This window comes from Sphaeramia orbicularis, unplaced genomic scaffold, assembly GCF_902148855.1.
Source record: "Sphaeramia orbicularis unplaced genomic scaffold, fSphaOr1.1, whole genome shotgun sequence".
Taxonomy (NCBI): Eukaryota; Metazoa; Chordata; class Actinopteri; order Kurtiformes; family Apogonidae; genus Sphaeramia; species Sphaeramia orbicularis.
In genome coordinates this window covers 42,501-65,836 of record NW_021941627.1, presented here as the reverse complement: position 1 = coordinate 65,836, position 23,336 = coordinate 42,501, and the positions used below count along the sequence as shown (strand labels likewise).

Below are 23,336 nucleotides of genomic sequence, written 5' to 3'. Positions count from 1 at the left end.
AGTTTTCTTCTCATCATTAAATAAATATTCCTTGAACAGTTTGTTGATAGTTTGATGTTGACAGTTGTTCTTCTTTAAAGGTGTTTGTGTGCTCTGTGTTTAAATCACATTCATTTGCATATGTGTCCAAAAATGGACATAGTTTTTTTTCACTCAGCTTCTATCAAGTGTCAACGTGCCATTGTTTTGCTGCCGCCATCGTTTCCAGCTCCTGCTCTCATCTGATTGGCTCTGGTGTCTCCAGTAAAATACGCCTACTTCCACAGAGCGCATTTCATTGGTCATGACTGTGACGTTGCATAAAACACACACCGCGGATTGGCTGAAGGAGATGGCAGTGCTGTTCGGTATGGACCTGAAATCCCGCCTTAAGGCTGTGAGAGCGCCGTCATTGGTTAGAGAAACGTCAATCACGCTGCGCCGTGCTCCCATTGGCTGTTGGAGCCAGGGCAGTGGATCCAGTCAGACTCAGAGGAGCGGAGGGTTCGGACCGAGCCGAGCCGAGCCGGACTCACCGGGACATTCCACCGGGACATTCCTGGAAACCACTGCCGAACCCTGGGCGGCTGTCAGTGCCGGACAGCCCGGTCCATGTGAGGTGAGTCCGGTCTGTGTTTGGAGCTGTGCCGGGGCCGTTAGCTCCAGCATTAGCATTAGCATCATTAGCTCCAGAGCTGTTCACTCACGCGCTGTTTGTGTGGAATCAGTGGTTGAAGTTCAGGCTGTTCTTTTATTTAGCTTCAGCCCCTTCTGAACACCACACACCTGCACACATCTGTTTACATCTGCTTACATCTGCTTACATCCGCTCTGGGTCCCACACTGTGTTCATGAGAGGCCGGTGGAAACCCTGTGTTCATGGGGAAGGGCTGGAGCTTCAGGGCGGCTGGAGGTGGAGGTGGTGGAGGAGGTGGTGGAGGAGTGTGTGTGCGGGTCTGTGGTGAAGTTAGAGCAGAGCAGAGTTAGCATAGCACCTTTAAGGAGGAGTTAGACCCTTTAAGGAGAAGTAGTTTGAGTTCAGGGGCCACATTCCTGTTAGTCCAGGGGCCACATTCAGGTTAGTCCAGGGGCCACATTCCTGTTAGTCCAGGGGCCATATTCCTGTTAGTCCAGGGGCCATATTCAGGTTAGTCCAGGGGCCACATTCCTGTTAGTCCAGGGGCCACATTCAGGTTAGTCCAGGGGCCACATTCCTGTTAGTCCAGGGGCCACATTCCTGTTAGTCCAGGGGCCATATTCCTGTTAGTCCAGGGGCCACATTCCTGTTAGTCCAGGGGCCATATTCCTGTTAGTCCAGGGGCCATATTCCTGTTAGTCCAGGGGCCATATTCAGGTTAGTCCAGGGGCCACATTCCTGTTAGTCCAGGGGCCACATTCAGGTTAGTCCAGGGGCCACATTCCTGTTAGTCCAGGGGCCACATTCCTGTTACTCCAGGGGCCATATTCCTGTTAGTCCAGGGGCCATATTCAGGTTAGTCCAGGGGCCACATTCCTGTTAGTCCAGGGGCCATATTCAGGTTAGTCCAGGGGCCACATTCCTGTTAGTCCAGGGGCCATATTCCTTTTAGTCCAGGGGCCACATTCCTGTTAGTCCAGGGGCCACATTCCTGTTAGTCCAGGGGCCATATTCCTGTTAGTCCAGGGGCCATATTCAGGTTAGTCCAGAGGCCACATTCCTGTTAGTCCAGGGGCCACATTCCTGTTAGTCCAGGGGCCACATTCCTGTTAGTCCAGGGGCCATATTCCTGTTAGTCCAGGGGCCACATTCAGGTTAGTCCAGGGGCCACATTCCTGTTAGTCCAGGGGCCACATTCCTGTTACTCCAGGGGCCATATTCCTGTTAGTCCAGGGGCCATATTCAGGTTAGTCCAGGGGCCACATTCCTGTTAGTCCAGGGGCCATATTCAGGTTAGTCCAGGGGCCACATTCCTGTTAGTCCAGGGGCCATATTCAGGTTAGTCCAGGGGCCATATTCCTGTTAGTCCAGGGGCCATATTCAGGTTAGTCCAGGGGCCACATTCCTGTTAGTCCAGGGGCCACATTCAGGTTAGTCCAGGGGCCACATTCCTGTTAGTCCAGGGGCCACATTCCTGTTACTCCAGGGGCCATATTCCTGTTAGTCCAGGGGCCATATTCAGGTTAGTCCAGGGGCCACATTCCTGTTAGTCCAGGGGCCATATTCAGGTTAGTCCAGAGGCCACATTCCTGTTAGTCCAGGGGCCACATTCCTGTTAGTCCAGGGGCCACATTCCTGTTAGTCCAGGGGCCATATTCCTGTTAGTCCAGGGGCCACATTCAGGTTAGTCCAGGGGCCACATTCCTGTTAGTCCAGGGGCCACATTCCTGTTACTCCAGGGGCCATATTCCTGTTAGTCCAGGGGCCATATTCAGGTTAGTCCAGGGGCCACATTCCTGTTAGTCCAGGGGCCATATTCAGGTTAGTCCAGGGGCCACATTCCTGTTAGTCCAGGGGCCATATTCCTGTTAGTCCAGGGGCCACATTCCTGTTAGTCCAGGGGCCACATTCCTGTTAGTCCAGGGGCCACATTCCGGTTAGTCCAGGGGCCATATTCCTGTTAGTCCAGGGGCCATATTCAGGTTAGTCCAGAGGCCACATTCCTGTTAGTCCAGGGGCCACATTCCTGTTAGTCCAGGGGCCACATTCCTGTTAGTCCAGGGGCCATATTCCTGTTAGTCCAGGGGCCATATTCAGGTTAGTCCAGGGGCCACATTCCTGTTAGTCCAGGGGCCATATTCAGGTTAGTCCAGAGGCCACATTCCTGTTAGTCCAGGGGCCACATTCAGGTTAGTCCAGGGGCCATATTCCTGTTAGTCCAGGGGCCATATTCAGGTTAGTCCAGGGGCCACATTCCTGTTAGTCCAGGGGCCACATTCAGGTTAGTCCAGGGGCCACATTCCTGTTAGTCCAGGGGCCACATTCAGGTTACTCCAGGGGCCACATTCCTGTTAGTCCAGGGGCCATATTCCTGTTAGTCCAGGGGCCATATTCAGGTTAGTCCAGGGGCCACATTCCTGTTAGTCCAGGGGCCACATTCCTGTAAGTCCAGGGGCCACATTCCTGTTAGTCCAGGGGCCATATTCCTGTTAGTCCAGGGGCCACATTCCTGTTAGTCCAGGGGTCATATTCCTGTTAGTCCAGGGGCCACATCCCTGTTAGTCCAGGGCCATATTCCTGTTAGTCCAGGGGCCACATTCCTGTTAGTCCAGGGGCCACCTTCCTATTAGTCCAGGGGCCACATTCAGGTTAGTCCAGGGGCCACATTCCTGTTAGTCCAGGGGCCACATTCCTGTTACTCCAGGGGCCATATTCCTGTTAGTCCAGGGGCCATATTCAGGTTAGTCCAGGGGCCACATTCCTGTTAGTCCAGGGGCCATATTCAGGTTAGTCCAGGGGCCACATTCCTGTTAGTCCAGGGGCCATATTCCTGTTAGTCCAGGGGCCATATTCAGGTTAGTCCAGAGGCCACATTCCTGTTAGTCCAGGGGCCACATTCCTGTTAGTCCAGGGGCCATATTCCTGTTAGTCCAGGGGCCACATTCAGGTTAGTCCAGGGGCCACATTCCTGTTAGTCCAGGGGCCACATTCCTGTTACTCCAGGGGCCATATTCCTGTTAGTCCAGGGGCCATATTCAGGTTAGTCCAGGGGCCACATTCCTGTTAGTCCAGGGGCCATATTCAGGTTAGTCCAGGGGCCACATTCCTGTTAGTCCAGGGGCCATATTCCTGTTAGTCCAGGGGCCACATTCCTGTTAGTCCAGGGGCCACATTCCTGTTAGTCCAGGGGCCACATTCCTGTTAGTCCAGGGGCCACATTCCTGTTAGTCCAGGGGCCATATTCCTGTTAGTCCAGGGGCCATATTCAGGTTAGTCCAGAGGCCACATTCCTGTTAGTCCAGGGGCCACATTCCTGTTAGTCCAGGGGCCACATTCCTGTTAGTCCAGGGGCCATATTCCTGTTAGTCCAGGGGCCATATTCAGGTTAGTCCAGAGGCCACATTCCTGTTAGTCCAGGGGCCACATTCCTGTTAGTCCAGGGGCCACATTCCTGTTAGTCCAGGGGCCATATTCCTGTTAGTCCAGGGGCCATATTCAGGTTAGTCCAGGGGCCACATTCCTGTTAGTCCAGGGGCCATATTCAGGTTAGTCCAGGGGCCATATTCAGGTTAGTCCAGAGGCCACATTCCTGTTAGTCCAGGGGCCACATTCAGGTTAGTCCAGGGGCCATATTCCTGTTAGTCCAGGGGCCATATTCAGGTTAGTCCAGGGGCCACATTCCTGTTAGTCCAGGGGCCACATTCAGGTTAGTCCAGGGGCCACATTCCTGTTAGTCCAGGGGCCACATTCAGGTTAGTCCAGGGGCCACATTCCTGTTAGTCCAGGGGCCATATTCCTGTTAGTCCAGGGGCCATATTCAGGTTAGTCCAGGGGCCACATTCCTGTTAGTCCAGGGGCCACATTCCTGTAAGTCCAGGGGCCACATTCCTGTTAGTCCAGGGGCCATATTCCTGTTAGTCCAGGGGCCACATTCCTGTTAGTCCAGGGGCCATATTCCTGTTAGTCCAGGGGCCACATCCCTGTTAGTCCAGGGCCATATTCCTGTTAGTCCAGGGGCCACATTCCTGTTAGTCCAGGGGCCACATTCCTATTAGTCCAGGGGCCACATTCAGGTTAGTCCAGGGGCCACATTCCTGTTAGTCCAGGGGCCACATTCCTGTTAGTCCAGGGGCCATATTCAGGTTAGTCCAGGGGCCACATTCCTGTTAGTCCAGGGGCCACATTCCTGTTAGTCCAGGGGCCATATTCCTGTTAGTCCAGGGGCCACATTCCTGTTAGTCCAGGGGCCATATTCCTGTTAGTCCAGGGGCCACATTCCTGTTAGTCCAGGGGCCATATTCCTGTTAGTCCAGGGGCCATATTCAGGTTAGTCCAGGGGCCACATTCCTGTTAGTCCAGGGGCCATATTCAGGTTAGTCCAGGGGCCACATTCCTGTTAGTCCAGGGGCCACATTCAGGTTAGTCCAGGGGCCACATTCCTGTTAGTCCAGGGGCCACATTCAGGTTAGTCCAGGGGCCACATTCCTGTTAGTCCAGGGGCCATATTCCTGTTAGTCCAGGGGCCATATTCAGGTTAGTCCAGGGGCCACATTCCTGTTAGTCCAGGGGCCACATTCAGGTTAGTCCAGGGGCCACATTCCTGTTAGTCCAGGGGCCACATTCAGGTTAGTCCAGGGGCCACATTCCTGTTAGTCCAGGGGCCATATTCCTGTTAGTCCAGGGGCCATATTCAGGTTAGTCCAGGGGCCACATTCCTGTTAGTCCAGGGGCCACATTCCTGTAAGTCCAGGGGCCATATTCCTGTTAGTCCAGGGGCCACATTCCTGTTAGTCCAGGGGCCACATTCCTGTTAGTCCAGGGGCCATATTCAGGTTAGTCCAGGGGCCACATTCCTGTTAGTCCAGGGGCCACATTCCTGTTAGTCCAGGGGCCATATTCAGGTTAGTCCAGGGGCCACATTCCTGTTAGTCCAGGGGCCACATTCCTGTTAGTCCAGGGGCCATATTCCTGTTAGTCCAGGGGCCACATTCCTGTTAGTCCAGGGGCCATATTCCTGTTAGTCCAGGGGCCACATTCCTGTTAGTCCAGGGCCATATTCCTGTTAGTCCAGGGGCCACATTCCTGTTAGTCCAGGGGCCACATTCCTATTAGTCCAGGGGCCACATTCAGGTTAGTCCAGGGGCCACATTCCTGTTAGTCCAGGGGCCATATTCAGGTTAGTCCAGGGGCCATATTCAGGTTAGTCCAGGGGCCACATTCCTGTTAGTCCAGGGGCCACATTCAGGTTAGTCCAGGGGCCACATTCCTGTTAGTCCAGGGGCCACATTCAGGTTAGTCCAGGGGCCACATTCCTGTTAGTCCAGGGGCCACATTCCGGTTAGTCCAGGGGCCATATTCCTGTTAGTCCAGGGGCCATATTCAGGTTAGTCCAGGGGCCACATTCCTGTTAGTCCAGGGGCCACATTCCTGTAAGTCCAGGGGCCACATTCCTGTTAGTCCAGGGGCCATATTCCTGTTAGTCCAGGGGCCATATTCCTGTTAGTCCAGGGGCCACATTCCTGTTAGTCCAGGGCCATATTCCTGTTAGTCCAGGGGCCACATTCCTGTTAGTCCAGGGGCCACATTCCTGTTAGTCCAGGGGCCACATTCCTGTTAGTCCAGGGGCCACATTCCTATTAGTCCAGGGGCCACATTCCTGTTAGTCCAGGGGCCACATTCCTGTTAGTCCAGGGGCCATATTCCTGTTAGTCCAGGGGCCACATTCCTGTTAGTCCAGGGGCCATATTCAGGTTAGTCCAGGGGCCACATTCCTGTTAGTCCAGGGGCCATATTCCTGTTAGTCCAGGGGCCATATTCAGGTTAGTCCAGGGGCCACATTCCTGTTAGTCCAGGGGCCATATTCAGGTTAGTCCAGGGGCCACATTCCTGTTAGTCCAGGGGCCACATTCAGGTTAGTCCAGGGGCCACATTCCTGTTAGTCCAGGGGCCACATTCCTGTTAGTCCAGGGGCCACATTCAGGTTAGTCCAGGGGCCACATTCCTGTTAGTCCAGGGGCCATATTCCTGTTAGTCCAGGGGCCATATTCAGGTTAGTCCAGGGGCCACATTCCTGTTAGTCCAGGGGCCACATTCAGGTTAGTCCAGGGGCCACATTCCTGTTAGTCCAGGGGCCACATTCAGGTTAGTCCAGGGGCCACATTCCTGTTAGTCCAGGGGCCATATTCCTGTTAGTCCAGGGGCCATATTCAGGTTAGTCCAGGGGCCACATTCCTGTTAGTCCAGGGGCCACATTCCTGTAAGTCCAGGGGCCACATTCCTGTAAGTCCAGGGGCCACATTCCTGTTAGTCCAGGGGCCACATTCCTGTTAGTCCAGGGGCCACATTCCTGTTAGTCCAGGGGCCATATTCAGGTTAGTCCAGGGGCCACATTCCTGTTAGTCCAGGGGCCACATTCCTGTTAGTCCAGGGGCCATATTCAGGTTAGTCCAGGGGCCACATTCCTGTTAGTCCAGGGGCCACATTCCTGTTAGTCCAGGGGCCATATTCCTGTTAGTCCAGGGGCCACATTCCTGTTAGTCCAGGGGCCATATTCCTGTTAGTCCAGGGGCCACATTCCTGTTAGTCCAGGGCCATATTCCTGTTAGTCCAGGGGCCACATTCCTGTTAGTCCAGGGGCCACATTCCTGTTAGTCCAGGGGCCACATTCCTATTAGTCCAGGGGCCACATTCAGGTTAGTCCAGGGGCCACATTCCTGTTAGTCCAGGGGCCATATTCAGGTTAGTCCAGGGGCCATATTCAGGTTAGTCCAGGGGCCACATTCCTGTTAGTCCAGGGGCCACATTCAGGTTAGTCCAGGGGCCACATTCCTGTTAGTCCAGGGGCCACATTCAGGTTAGTCCAGGGGCCACATTCCTGTTAGTCCAGGGGCCACATTCCGGTTAGTCCAGGGGCCATATTCCTGTTAGTCCAGGGGCCATATTCAGGTTAGTCCAGGGGCCACATTCCTGTTAGTCCAGGGGCCACATTCCTGTTAGTCCAGGGGCCACATTCCTGTTAGTCCAGGGGCCATATTCCTGTTAGTCCAGGGGCCACATTCCTGTTAGTCCAGGGGCCACATTCCTGTTAGTCCAGGGGCCACATTCCTGTTAGTCCAGGGGCCATATTCCTGTTAGTCCAGGGGCCACATTCCTGTTAGTCCAGGGGCCATATTCCTGTTAGTCCAGGGGCCACATTCCTGTTAGTCCAGGGGCCACATTCCTGTTAGTCCAGGGGCCACATTCCTGTTAGTCCAGGGGCCATATTCCTTTTAGTCCAGGGGCCACATTCAGGTTAGTCCAGGGGCCACATTCCTGTTAGTCCAGGGGCCATATTCCTGTTAGTCCAGGGGCCACATTCCTGTTAGTCCAGGGGCCATATTCCTGTTAGTCCAGGGGCCACATTCCTGTTAGTCCAGGGGCCATATTCAGGTTAGTCCAGGGGCCACATTCCTGTTAGTCCAGGGGCCACATTCCTGTTAGTCCAGGGACCACATTCAGGAGAACACACTACACATATACACTACTGTTACATACTTTTACCATATACAACAGTAGTGTTATCTGTAAGGAAAATACACCTGAAATACAGCACAGAGAGTAGGATGCAATCAAACATGGGCCAATTCTACACATAAAACTACACACATATACTTAACAGGTTTATATTCGTAACAAGTTTATATACATAACAGGTTTATATACGTAACAGGTTTATAACAGGTTTATATACGTAACAGGTTTATATATGAAACAGGTTTATATATGAAACAGGTTTATATACGAAACAGGTTTATAACAGGTTTATATACGTAACAGGTTTATGTACGAAACAGGTTTATAACAGGTTTATATACGTAACAGGTTTATATACGAAACAGGTTTATATAAGAAACAGGTTTATAACAGGTTTATATACGAAACAGGTTTATATACGTAACAGGTTTATGTACATAACAGGTTTATAACAGGTTTATATACGTAACAGGTTTATATATGAAACAGGTTTATATACGTAACAGGTTTATATATGAAACAGGTTTATATACGAAACAGGTTTATATACGTAACAGGTTTATATATGAAACAGGTTTATAACAGGTTTATATATGAAACAGGTTTATATACGAAACAGGTTTATATATGAAACAGGTTTATATACGTAACAAGTTTATATATGAAACAGGTTTATAACAGGTTTATTTACGTAACAGGTTTATATATGAAACAGGTTTATAACAGGTTTATATATGAAACAGGTTTATATACGAAACAGGTTTATATATGAAACAGGTTTATATACGTAACAAGTTTATATATGAAACAGGTTTATAACAGGTTTATATACGTAACAGGTTTATATATGAAACAGGTTCATAACAGGTTTATATATGAAACAGGTTTATAACAGGTTTATATATGAAACAGGCTTATAACAGGTTTATATACGTAACAGGTTTATATATGAAACAGGTTTATAACAGGTTTATATACGTAACAGGTTTATATATGAAACAGGTTTATAACAGGTTTATATACGTAACAGGTTTATATATGAAACAGGTTTATATACGTAACAGGTTTATATACGTAACAGGTTTATATATGAAACAGGTTTATATACGTAACAGGTTTATATATGAAACAGGTTTATAACAGGTTTATATACGAAACAGGTTTATATATGAAACAGGTTTATAACAGGTTTATATACATAACAGGTTTATATATGAAACAGGTTTATATACGTAACAGGTTTATATATGAAACAGGTTTATATACGTAACAGGTTTATATATGAAACAGGTTTATAACAGGTTTATATACGAAACAGGTTTATATATGAAACAGGTTTAAAACAGGTTTATATACGTAACAGGTTTATATATGAAACAGGTTTATAACAGGTTTATATATGAAACAGGTTTATAACAGGTTTATATACGTAACAGGTTTATATATGAAACAGGTTTATATACGTAACAGGTTTATATATGAAACAGGTTTATATACGAAACAGGTTTATATACGTAACAGGTTTATATATGAAACAGGTTTATATATGAAACAGGTTTATAACAGGTTTATATACGTAACAGGTTTATATATGAAACAGGTTTATATACGTAACAGGTTTATATATGAAACAGGTTTATATACGAAACAGGTTTATATATGTAACAGGTTTATATATGAAACAGGTTTATATATGAAACAGGTTTATATATGAAACACGTTTATAACAGGTTTATATATGAAACAGGTTTATAACAGGTTTATATACGTAACACGTTTATATATGAAACAGGTTTATAACAGGTTTATATACGTAACAGGTTTATATATGAAACAGGTTTATATACGTAACAGGTTTACATATGAAACAGGTTTATAACAGGTTTATATACGTAACCTCTCACTGTTTGTGTGTGTATTTTATATCTGAAGGTGTGTGTGTTTGCCCTCATGTCATCCTTTATTGTTCATTTAACACCAGCAGCATCTACACACACACACACACACACACACACACACACACACACACACACACACACACTGCTCTTTTCTATAACACCATGTCAGCAGATTTAGACTAATGCACACAGACGGACAAACAAAAGGAAGGTTTGTGTTGAAGCAGCAATTTCCCTTTAATCTGCTCTGGAAACATGTCCTCCAGTTCAGTCCAGTCCGGTCCAGTCCAGTCTGTTTCAGTCCAGTCCGGTCCAGTCCACTTCAGTCCAGTCCAGTCTGGTCCAGTCCAGTTCAGTCCACTTCAGTCCAGTCCGGTCCAGTCCAGTCCAGTCTGTTTCAGTCCAGTCCAGTTCAGTTCAGTCCGGTCCAGTCCAGTCTGTTTCAGTCCAGTCCGGTCCAGTCCAGTCCATTTCAGTCCAGTCCAGTTCAGTCCAGTCCAGTCTGGTCCAGTCCAGTTCAGTCTAGTTCAGTCCACTTCAGTCCAGTCCGGTCCAGTCCAGTCCAGGCTGTTTCAGTCCAGTCCAGTTCAGTCCAGTCCACTTTAGTCCAGTTCAGTTTAGTCCAGTCCAGTTCAGTTCAGTTGAATCGAGTCCAGTCCAGTTCAGTTCAGGCCACTTCAGTCCAGTCCGGTCTAGTCCAGTCCAGTCCAGTTCAGTTCAGTTCAGTCCACTGAAGTTCAGTCCAGTTCAGTCCACTTCAGTCCAGTCCAGTCTGCTCCAGTCCAGTCCGCTTCAGTCCAGTCCAGTTCAGTCCAGTCCGCTTCAGTCCAGTTCAGTCCAGTCCACTACAGTCCGCTTCAGTCCAGTTCAGTTCAGTCTGCTTCAGTCCAGTCCGCTTCAGTCCAGTTCAGTCCGCTTCAGTCCAGTCCGCTTTAGTCCAGTTCAGTCCAGTCCACTTCAGTCCAGTTCAGTCCAGTCCAGTTTAGTCCAGTCCAGTCCTCAGTGCTGCTCAGTTCCACTTGTGTCTTGTGTTGTTTCCCTTTAAAGGTGTCGACCTGCTGTTGTGTGTTTGTTTACAGTCGTACACTGGACTGTTGTGTGTGTTTACAGTCATACACTGGACTGTTGTGTGTGTTTACAGTCATACACTGGACTGTTGTGTGTGTTTACAGTCATACACTGGACTGTTGTGTGTTTGTCTACAGTCGTACACTGGACTGTTGTGTGTTTGTTTACAGTCGTACACTGGACTGTTGTGTGTTTGTTTACAGTTGTACACTGGACTGTTGTGTGTTTGTCTACAGTCGTACACTGGACTGTTGTGTGTTTGTTTACAGTTGTACACTGGACTGTTGTGTGTTTGTTTACAGTCATACACTGGACTGTTGTGTGTTTGTTTAGTCGTACACTGGACCGTGGTCAGTACAGTCTGACTAAACCACAGTGTCCACTCTGTGAATGAACTGTAACAGTCTGACTGTGATAAGAATGAAACTACCACCACAAACAACTACTGAATAAGTACACATGTGGGGTCATCCAGCCCAGAGAGGCCACGGGGGTCTGAGGAGTCAGGGTCAGGGTTAGGGTTAGGGTTAGGGTTAGTGGGGATCACATGACTGTTAAAGCTGCTGCACACTTTCATCCCCAGTTTGTCCTCAGATCTGTCCATCCTCAGTTTGTCCTCAGATCTGTCCATCCTCAGTTTGTCCTCAGATCTGTCCATCCTCAGTTTGTCCTCAGATCTTTCCATCCTCAGTTTGTCCTCACATCTGTCCATCCTCAGTTTGTCCTCACATCTGTCCATCCTCAGTTTGTCCTCAGTCTCATTGGTCCGTTCGTCTGTCTGTCATTCCTCAGCTGAATCTCTTCATCATGCTGAACAGTTTCTTAGTTCCATCCATCACAAACAAACCATGTGTTTACAGACAGAGCCAGGAGGGAACTGAGCATCTGAGGAATTTTGTCACAATGTGCATTGTGGGAAGTGAAGGCTCGCGCCACCGCCTGACAGCAGCAGCTCATCCATATGATATTATACGGATGAAAAAAACACAACGCGGAAATGGCTGAAACACGGGAACAGCTGAAAGGAAGCGGAGCTCCAGCCGTTTCCACACGCAGTGGAAACTCAGCATTGGACTGCTGTGGTTCTAGTCTTTGATGACCCCTGGTTCCTCAAGGACACTGAAGGACCCTGTTGTTTGTGTTGTTGTCGTTGAACAGTTGGAGAGATCGTCCCAAGTGAGTGACTGGAGGTGCCAAACCGAGCCGCCATGTCGGTGACCGTTCATGAGAATCGCAAGTCCCGCACCAGCACAGGTTCCATGAACATCTCACTGTTCCACAAGGCCTCCCATCCGGACAGTGTCCTGACCCACCTGAACACCATGAGGAAACAGTGCATGTTCACCGACGTCACCCTGTGGGCTGGAGACCGCTCCTTCCCCTGCCACAGGTAAACGCAGCACCCCCACCCACACCGAACCGGTACCACATATGACCACAGCCCAATGAGGCAACACTGAACCGGTACCAGTACCACATATGACCACAGCCCAATGAGGCAACACCGAACCGGTACCGGTACCACATATGACCACAGCCCAATGAGGCAACACCGAACCGGTACCATTACCACATATGACCACAGCCCAATGAGGCAACACCGAACCGGTACCATTACCACATATGACCACAGCCCAATGAGGCAACACCGAACCGGTACCATTACCACATATGACCACAGCCCAATGAGGCAACACCGAACCAGTACCGGTACCACATATGACCACAGCCCAATGAGGCAACACCGAACCGGTACCACATATGACCACGGCCCAATGAGGCAACACCGAACCGGTACCACATATGACCACAGCCCAATGAGGCAACACCGAACCGGTACCGGTACCACATATGACCACAGCCCAATGAGGCAACACCGAACCGGTACCGTTACTACATATGACCACAGCCCAATGAGGCAACACCGAACTGGTACCGGTACCACATATGACCACAGCCCAATGAGGCAACACCGAACCGGTACCGGTACCACATATGACCACAGCCCAATGAGGACACAACACAAAAACATCAACAAGACACAAGACTGAATGAAATTAAACTAGTGTAGAATAAAGTGTACATGGGGACATTTAAGTGGGACACATCTGATGTGAAAAATGCAGTATTTCAGAGCATCTTCTCACACTAAAGTTATACATTTACCATAAATAAACCATATATACTGTACATGCACATACACATAGTATAAAATACAGTTTATATGGTTGGTTTCATTTGCACTGTGTAGTGTTACCAGCACACTGCAAGTTCATCCAAAGTGTGTTTACAATAGTAGTTAAATGTTAAATGCAACTGGACTGGTCACAATGTTTTGAATTGATTTGAATGTGATGGATCAGAACAAACTGTGACCAGTGAACACTAATGGAACTACTGTGTGTGTGTTGTGTGTGTGTTTGTGTGTGTGTGTGTGTGGTGTGTGTGTGTGTGGTGTGTGTGTGTGTGTGTGTTTGTGTGTGACAGGGCGGTGTTGGCCGCCTGCAGCCGATACTTTGAGGCCATGTTCAGCGGAGGCCTACGAGAGAGTATGGACCACGACGTCAACTTCAGAGACAGTATACATCCAGAGGTAAGACGGTCGCTAACAGATGACAGACTAGTGTATGCTGTAACACTGAGCAGGTGTGGCCTCGTCCAACTGCCTCTGAGCCCCAAGACATGCACATCTGAACGCACAGGGACACCAAAAAGGACCAAAAAACAACCCAAAAGGACCAAAAAATGGCCAAAAAGTAACAAAAAATAACCAAAAAGGAAAAAAAAAACTACCAAAAAGAACAAAAAACACAGCCAAAAAAGGACCAGAAAACAGCCAAAAAGGACCAAAAAACAAACAAAAGCAACAAAAAAACAGCCGAAAAGGAACACAAAACAAAGTGACAAACAAAGCAAACATATGGTTGTTTCAGACGATATTTGTTGGAATTCACATCTGTTTTTCAGAAGTTCCTGATCTTCAGCTGTGAGTTCTTCAACCTTGCTCAGTTTCATGGGACTGTGTAAAATAATTTGGAATTATATGTGAATATCATGACAAAATATTGCAATGTTACCATAACTAGAAAAAAAAGAATTACCCCCTCCCAGAAATCGTGTATATACTCACACTTTAAGTTTGTGTACATAATCCAACTTGTGACATTGGTCTTCGAGACCCAGAAGATCTCCAATAGTGCATGGAACTAAGACTGCTGAAAACGCCATCACTGCTTTAGTGTCCAACAGGCAGGGCTGTTTTGATTGAACTGAATAAAATGTCAGAGCAATCAGAGTTATATAGTCAATGATGATGTCAGAGAAATCTCCTGAACGAGGCAGCTGATCTAATCTGATGCCAACCAAAATTCCAAGAAAACCAAACTCATTCAGTAGATACATGTATTGGTGACATCATCAGCTCACTGTTAATTGATGAACAATAAGTGGTTTACAATACATGAGATATGCAAAATAAGAATCATATTTGTTGTGGTTTGAAAAGAAACTGGCATGAAACACAATCGCGAAATTCCATAATGTGTTGATATTTCAAAAATATTTTTTGTAGGTTAGAATCCTAGAACCATCATGAAATTTTACATTTTCTAAGCATATGTGATGGTCTTTCAGAAAATAAGTTCTTTTGGTTGGTACTCCTTGTCATACCTGTGGTATTTGAAAGTGAAAATTAATAAAAAATGTTATTTTGCGATTTTATTATGACAAAACAACAACAAAAAAGGATCATACCCATTAATAAATGCTGATCTGATTACATCCTTATACTTATGTAAAAGGATGTGTAATGATTTGCAATATATCATATTTGGTTTGTGTTTAATTGGTCAATAAATATAGGGGTTCGTAAAAGTTTCAAGTTTATTTTCCACATTTCACAAGGTCATACCACAGTCCCAATAAAAACAATGTTATTGAGAATAGACATATGCAATCTATATGTGGTAGTCTTCCTTTACTGAAAATTTCATGCATTTAGCTAGAAAACTTACTGAGATATTGCACTTTAAACTTTGCTGCATTTTAAGACGATCGCGAAATGCACCAAAAACGGCAAGGAGGAGGGGGACCTTCAAGAATTTTTTTCTTTGGATACATTTGATATATAGGTCTGAAATTTTGGCTGGGCTAGTTTTCATGGTTGAACTTCACATGGTAAAAATTTGAAGCAAATCCAAGATGGTCGAGCAGGATTTTTTTTCTAAACCTGTTGAATTGAGGTGGAATGACCCTGGAGTCAAATGTGAAATGAAGGACAGCATCATGTACGTCAATATAAATGAAAAACCAAAACAGTCAAATCAAATATTCAACATTTAAAACATTCAAAAGAGAGACATCACATGAAGACAAGGGTATGAAAATGAGTTTTACGAAGTGGCCTCAAAGATGACACTGATTCCACAGCCTTATGTCCTGGGGCAGTGCTGTTCCAAAGTGGGGGGGGCGCGTGGCAGATGGAAAAGGCCTGGTCACCTTTAGATTTAAAGGTCCCATATTATGCTATTTTTCAGTCACGTCATATAGGTCTCAGAAGCCCAAAAACATAGTATTTAAGTTTGTTCGCCCCAAAATCATCCTTTGTTCGGAGTTTCAGTGGTCAAAAAAGTCCCTCTCCCAGCCCTCCTCAGAACAGGCTGTTTCTGGGCCTGCTTCCGGGTATGCAAATGAACGCATCTGTCCACGCCCACTCCCCCTCCCCTCTCTGGGAGAGGACGCGGCTTACGCTAGCGGTACTACGCGCTAATGTTGACTGTGAAGCCATGGCTCATCGGGACACAGTAGTTCAGCCATACCAGTTCGACCCAGAGTTTGACCCAGAAGGAGAGGCTCCTGATGAAGTCCCGACTCTGCGGCTGCAGCAGGACGTTTGTGTTAACGGGGACGCAAACGTTAGCAGCAGTATCCGAGCTATGTTAGCTGCCATGCTAACGTTAGACGTACACATCAACAACCACCAGCTTATCCGTAATGTAGGGTTATGCAGTAAAGATACAAAAAAATGATCAGAACTTACATCTCCCACACTTGTACTTGGGTCTCGAAGCATTGGTACTACGTCCTTCTTGATTCGGAGTCTTTGTGCTAAGCCGGAGCTGTATGGGCCCATGTTCGAAAAACACTCGTCCGTGAAATGCCGGGCACACACATACAAGCGTTTGGGAATGTTGTTTGGTGCATGACCATCAAAGATAGAATCCAGCCACTTTTTTCGGAGAGGCTCGGAAGTGGGGAGCAAAAATAAACTTTGGTGTTGGTGTGTGCAGCCAACAACACCACAACTTGCGTGTCTCGCCTTCGCCATGTTTGTTGTCCAAGAGGTACTTTGCCAGGGCGGGGCTCACCTTTTCATGCAGGGTGGGGGCACAGTCAGGGGGAGGAGTTAAATCCGCTTATTTGATCATAAGCGGACCCAACTCAAACTCGGCCGTTTGAGCAGGCATTTTCACAAACTGTGGTGTAGCAAGGCAGGAGGAAACAGACAGTTTTCAAATTCCAACCTCATAATGAGGCTACTGCAACACACACTACTGTAAGAAAACTTTCACAAAGTCAGATTTGCATAATATGGGACCTTTAAACCTGGACTTTAGAACAGCCAAGAGACCTCTGCCCCCCCCCCCAAGGATCTAAGGCTGTGTGCTGGCTCAGAAGTGACTAACATGCCCATTATGTAGTGAGGGTCCATTATGCTTTAAAAGAGATCAATAACATGTTAAAATTAATTCTAGAACACACAGGAAGTCAGTGAAGTGAAGTTAGGACTGGGCTGATGTGATTTAAGGTGGAAAGGAGACTGCATAAGGACTTAAGGTGGAAAGGACACTTTCTATATATTCATAGATAGTTTTAATTTGTATCTAATTCATGACATTTATTTGTCAGTTTTTCAGGCTTGTTTTCTCAGTTTATTTGTTTTTTTCCTGTTGAACTGAACATACACCAACCAAACCCAGTGTGTGTGTATATATGTGTGTGTATATATAAATATATGTGTATATGTTTGCTGCAGGTGTTGGAGCTCCTTCTGAACTTTGCCTATATGTGTGTACATATATGTGTATATGTGTGCATATATACAGTACAGGCCAAAAGTTTGGACACACCTTCTCATTCTTCACATTTTCTTTATTTTCATAACTATTTACATTGTAGATTCTCACTGAAGGCATCAAAACTATGAATGAACACATGTGGAATTATGTACTTAACAAAAAAGTGTGAAATAACTGAAAACATATCTTATATTCTAGTCTCTTCAAAGTAGCCACCCTTAGCTCTGATGACTGCTTTGCACACTCTTGGCATTCTCTTGATGAGCTTCAAGAGGTAATCACCTGACATGGTTTCCCAACAGTCTTGAAGAAGTTCCCAGAGATGCTTTGCACTTGTTGGCCCTTTTGTCTTCACTCTGCGGTCCAGCTCACCCCAAACCATCTCGATCGGGTTCAGGTCCGGTGACTGTGGAGGCCAGGTCATCTGGCGCAGCACTCCACCACTCTCCTTCTTGGTCAAATATCCCTCACACAGCCTGGAGGTGTGTTTGGGGTCATTGTCCTGTTGAAACATAAATGATGGTCCAACTAAATGCAAACCGGATGGAATGGCATGTCACTTCAGGATGCTGTGGTTGCCTTCAATCTTGAATAAATCCCCAACAGTGTCACCAGCAAAGCACCCCCACACCATCACACCTCCTCCCCCATGCTTCACGGAGGGAACCAGGCATGTAGCATCCATCCGTTCACCTTTTTTGCGTCTCACAAAGACACGGCGGTTGGATCCAAAGATCTCAAATTTGGACTCATCAGACCAAAGCACAGATTTCCACTGGTCTAATGTCCATTTCTTGTGTTTCTTGGCCCAAATAAATCTCTTCTGTTTGTTGCCTCTCCTTAGCAGTGGTTTCCTAGCAGCTGTTTGACCATGAAGGCCTGATTTGCGCAGTCTCCTCTTAACAGTTGTTGTAGAGATGTGTCTGCTGCTAGAGCTCTGTGTGGTATTCATCTGGTCTCTAATCTGAGCTGCTGTTAATTTGCGATTTCTGAGGCTGGTGACTCAGATGAACTTATCTTCAGCATCAGAGGTGACTCTTGGTCTTCCTTTCCTGGGGCGGTCCTCACGTGAGCCAGTTTTGTTGGAGCGTTTGATGGTTTTTGCGACTGCACTTGGGGACACGTTCAAAGTTTTTGCAATTTTCCGGACTGACTGACCTTCATTTCTTAAAGTAATGATGGCCACTCGTTTGTCTTTACTTAGCTGATTGGTTCTCGCCATAATATGCATTCTAACAGTTGTCCAATAGGGCTGTCAGCTGTGCATCAACCTGACTTCTGCACAACACAACTGATGGTCCCAACCCCATCAATAAGGCAAGAAATTCCACTAAGTAACCCTGACAAGGCACACCTGTGAAGTGAAAACCATTTCAGGTGACTACCTCTGGAAGCTCATCAAGAGAATGCCAAGAATGTGCAAAGCAGTCATCAGAGCTAAGGGTGGCTACTTTGAAGAAACTAGAATATAAGATATGTTTTCAGTTATTTCACACTTTTTTGTTAAGTACATAATTCCACATGTGTTCATTCATAGTTTTGATGCCTTCAGTGAGAATCTGCAATGTAAATAGTCATGAAAATAAAGAAAATGCAAAGAATGAGAAGGTGTGTCCAAACTTTTGGCCTGTGCTGTATGTGTATATTTGTTGCAGGTGTTGGAGCTCCTCCTGGACTTCGCCTTTCTGTGTGTGTATATGTGCATATATATGTGTGTATATATGTTTGTATATATGTGTGTTGCAGGTGTTGGAGCTCCTGCTGGACTTCGCCTTTATATGTGTATATATGTTTGCGTGTATATATATGTGTGTGTGTTTTTTTTTCCAGGTGTTGGAGCTCCTTCTGGACTTCGCCTATATGTGTGTATATGTATATATATATGTTTGTATATCTTTTTGTTGCTGGTGTTGCTGCTGGACTTCGCCTACTCTTTATGTTTATATGTGTGTATATATGTGTGTATATGTGTGTTCCAGGTGTTGGAGCTCCTGCTGGACTTTGCCTACTCTTTATGTATATATATGTATATATGTCTGTACATATGTTTGTATATATTTTTGTTGCAGGTGTTGGAGCTGCTTCTGGACTTTGCCTACTCTTTATGTTTATATATGTATATATGTTTGTACATATGTTTGTATATATTTTTGTTGCAGGTGTTGGAGCTGCCTCTGCACTTTGCCTACTCTTTATGTATATATATGTTTATATATTTTTATATGTGTGTTCCAGGTGTTGGAGCTGATTCAGGACTTTGCCTACTCTTTATGTATATATATGTGTATATATGTTTGTATATGTGTGTTCCAGGTGTTGGAGCTGCTTCTGGACTTTGCCTACTCTTTATGTATATATATATATATATATATATATATATATATATATATATATATATATATATATATGTGTATATATATATATATATATATATATATATATATATATATATATATATATATATGTATATGTGTGTGTGTGTGTGTGTATATATGTTTGTATATATGTATGTGTGTTCCAGGTGTTGGAGCTGCTTCTGGACTTTGCCTACTCTTTATATATATATATATATATATATATATATGTGTGTGTGTGTGTGTGTGTGTATGTTTATATATATGTATATGTGTGTTCCAGGTGTTGGAGCTGCTTCTGGACTTTGCCTACTCTTCTCGTCTCATCATAAATGAGGAGAATGCTGAGTCTCTGTTGGAGGCTGGAGACATGCTGCAGTTCCACGACATCAGAGACGCAGCAGCAGAGTTCCTGGAAAAGAACCTGCACTCCTCCAACTGTCTGGGAATGATGTTATTATCAGACGCACACCAGTGTAAACGACTGTATGAGCTGTCCTGGAGGATGTGTCTGCTGCACTACGAGACGGTACGCACAACAACCACAACTACACACTGAGACAGTACGCAAAACAATAACGACAACAACTACACACTGACCCAACCCAAACCTGTCAGATGTTCAGGTGAATGTACAGAGGACACATGAGTGTGGACACAGGCTGAATGTGGACGTCAGTGTTCAGAATAATTCCATGTGTTGTTTTGTTGTTTAGGTGCGACAGTCTGAGGACTTCTACAGTCTGTCCAAAGACAAACTATTGGAACTGATCCTCAGTGACGAGCTGGAGATAGAAGACGAACAGGTGAGGACCATCTGCTTTAAGTCTGTTCACTTTGTCCTCCGTCTGACCTGGATCAGAACAGATCTGTAGTGGATAGAATCATCCTCAGCATAGATCTGTAGTGGATAGAATGGTCCTCAGCATGTGCAGAGGCAGCCTGTGTTCATGGTAGAAGAGCAGGTGTTGATCACGTGACCTGTGCAGGTGGTGTTTAACTCAGTGATCATGTGACCTGTGCAGGTGGTGTTTAACTCAGTGATGCGCTGGGTGCGTTACGACCTGGAGGGGCGGCGCCATCATCTGCCGGAGCTGTTGAGGGGCATCCGATTGGCTCTGCTGCCGTCCGAGTGTCTGCTGGAGGGCGTGGCCTGTGAGGAGCTGGTTATGGCCGACAAGAGGAACAGGTACGGTCGGATCACATGACTTTAAATACAGGGTTCATACAGGAGGAACAGGTACGGCCTAGGTCGTGGCCTAGATAAGGTGGTCCTCCTGGTCTTTGGCCTGGATCAGGTGGTCCTCCTGGTTTTTGGCCTGGATCAGGTGGTCCTCCTGGTCTTTGGCCTGGATCAGGTGGTCCCCCTGTTTTTTGGCCTGGATAAGGTGGTCCTCCTGGTCTTTGGCCTGGATAACATGGTCCTCCTGGTCTTTGGCCCTGGTTCAGGTTGTGAAAACCTCTGAATCATCGCCCACAGTCCAGTTTTAGTCCAGGATCGACTGTTTCCTGAAGACAGCGGCTGTTGTTCGGCGTGTGCCAACCACGCTCTATTTTCTATGTTCTGCTGTTTCCTGCTCGTCCGGCGTGCGGGCCTAACATGTTCCGTCTGTGCCGCCGGTCATCCTGATTAGCATCCAACCGCTTCCAAAAGCCCACCCGCCCAGATCTGTGGGCGTGTCCATGTGTGAGCTGTCCTATCTGTGGATGGAGAAAGAGGCTGAGGAAGGAGAGGAAGCCCAAATGTGTCCTGACCTGTGAAATGTTCCCAAACGTGCCCTAACATGCCCTAACATGCCCTAATGTCCCCCAACATGCCCTAATGTGCCCTGATGTGCCCTAACGTGCCCTACCGCTCCCTAACGTGCCGCAATGTGCCCTAATGTGCCCTAATGTACCCTAATGTGCCCTACCGCACCCTACCGTGCCCTAATGTGCCGTAACGTACCCTAATGTGCCTTAATGTGCCCTACCACTCCCTAACGTGCCCTACCATGCTCTAATGTGCCCTAATGTACCCTAATGTGCCCTAATATGCTCTACCATGCCATAATGTGCCTTAATGTACCCTAATGCGCCCCAACATACCCTAATGCACCCTAACGTGCCCTAACGTGCCCTAATGTGCCCTAACGTTCCCTAGCGTGCCCTCCTGTTTGTGTGCAGATCCATAGTAGAGGAGGCCATGCAGTGTAAGAAGAAGATCCACCAGAATGACGGCGTGGTGACCAGTCCGTGTGCACGACCACGTAAAGCAGGACACACGCTGCTGATCCTGGGAGGACAGACCTTCATGTGTGACAAGATCTACCAGGTAAACACCAAAGGGCATGTGCTAGCTTTAGCTGCTACACACTGGAATAACTGCCCACACAAAACAGGACCCTTTAACTGACCCCGGGGTCTGTCTTTGGATCCAGGACACCAGGTCTGGAAGGGGGTTTCAGAAGGGAAGTGGTGTGTCCAGGACCAGGACCAGGACACGCAGTAACATCAGAGATGATTATGACATTGTCCTTAGCGCAGCCCTTAGCTTAACCCTTAGCTCAGTCTTTAGCTTAACCCTTAGCTCAGCCTTTAGCTTAACCTGCAGCTCAGTCTTTAGCTTAACTCTTAGCTCAGCCCTTAGCTTAACCCTTATCTTAGCCTTTAATTTAGCCCTTAGCTCAGCCTGTAGCTCAGCCTTTAACTTAACCCTTAGCTTAACCCTTAGCTCAGCCTTTAGCTTAACCCTTAGCTTAGCCTTTATTTTAGCCCTTATCTCAGCTTTAGTTTGGCCTTTAACTTAACCATTAGCTTAGCCTTTAATTTAGCACTTAGCCCTGCCTTTAGCTTAAGCTTTAGCTCAGCCTTTAGCTTAACCCTTAGCTCCACCTTTAGCTTAACTCTTATCTTAGCCTTTAACTTAGCCCTTAGCTTCCCTGGTCATCAGGTCCACTGCAGGACCAGGGGGGTCAAACATGAGGCCTGTGGGCCAAAACTGGCCCCCCAGAGGATCTGATCTGGGCCCTGAATGAATGTGTGAAATGAAAAATAAAAAGACATGAAGGGGGTTGAATCACTTTAGTTCAGACCAGTTCAGTCTTCTACACATCAGACCAGTCCAATACCATAATAATAATAATAATAATAATAATAATAATAATAATAATAATAATAATAATAATAATCTGTAAACACGTTTGTCTGTGTTCTGTACTAAAGTCCAATTGTATGAAAGTGTTTGCATCACAGACCATCTTCTCACAATAACAGTTGAAATTCCCATTTATTTATTTTGAAGAAGTTTCAAGTTATTCACATTTTTTTAAACTGATTGAACTGTTTTCACTGGAAAAGACACAAAAGTTTGGAGTTTTATTTCAGTATTTTCTCAGTTATGATGCAGTTATTTAACTGATGTGAGATCACATCACCCTGGGTCTGAGTCCATGTGGGTCTGAGTCCATGTGGGTCTGAGTCCATGTGGGTCTGAGTCCATGTGAGTCCGAGTCCATGTGAGTCCGAGTCCATATGTGTCCGAGTCCATGTGGGTCCGAGTCCATGTGGGTCCGAGTCCATGTGTGTCTGAGTCCATGTGGGTATGAGTCCATTTGGGTCTGGGTCCATGTGGGTCTGGGTCCATGTGAGTCCATGTGGGTCTGAGTCCATGTGGGTCCATGTGGGTCCGACTCCATGTGTGTCCAAGTCCATGTGGGTATGAGTCCATTTGGGTCTGGGTCCATGTGGGTCCATGTGAGTCTGTGTCCGGGTCCATGTGAGTCCATGTAGGTCTGAGTCCATGTGGGTCCATGTGGGTCTGAGTCCATGT

General features: G+C 46.6%; 1 protein-coding gene across 4 annotated transcripts in view; it reads left to right on the top strand.

The window, feature by feature from the left end:
• The first annotated feature begins 463 nt into the window (after nt 1–463).
• The window catches only part of LOC115416585 (kelch-like protein 25), a 36,326-nt gene continuing 13,453 nt past the window's right edge, over nt 464–23,336 (top strand). For 2 of the 4 annotated variants that reach the window (XR_003935007.1, XM_030130401.1), the window contains exons 1-6: nt 12,303–12,484; nt 13,582–13,687; nt 19,809–20,054; nt 20,242–20,331; nt 20,551–20,714; nt 21,692–21,839. Coding sequence is in view for 3 of the 4 variants with exons in the window: in XM_030130401.1 (XP_029986261.1) it covers nt 12,303–12,484; nt 13,582–13,687; nt 19,809–20,054; nt 20,242–20,331; nt 20,551–20,714; nt 21,692–21,839 (936 nt within the window). In the remaining variant the exon portion in view is untranslated. Of the gene's footprint in view, nt 599–12,252; nt 12,485–13,581; nt 13,688–19,808; nt 20,055–20,241; nt 20,332–20,550; nt 20,715–21,691; nt 21,840–23,336 lie in introns of those variants that run through there. The other 2 variants (XM_030130402.1, XM_030130403.1) reach the window with 2 other exon arrangements.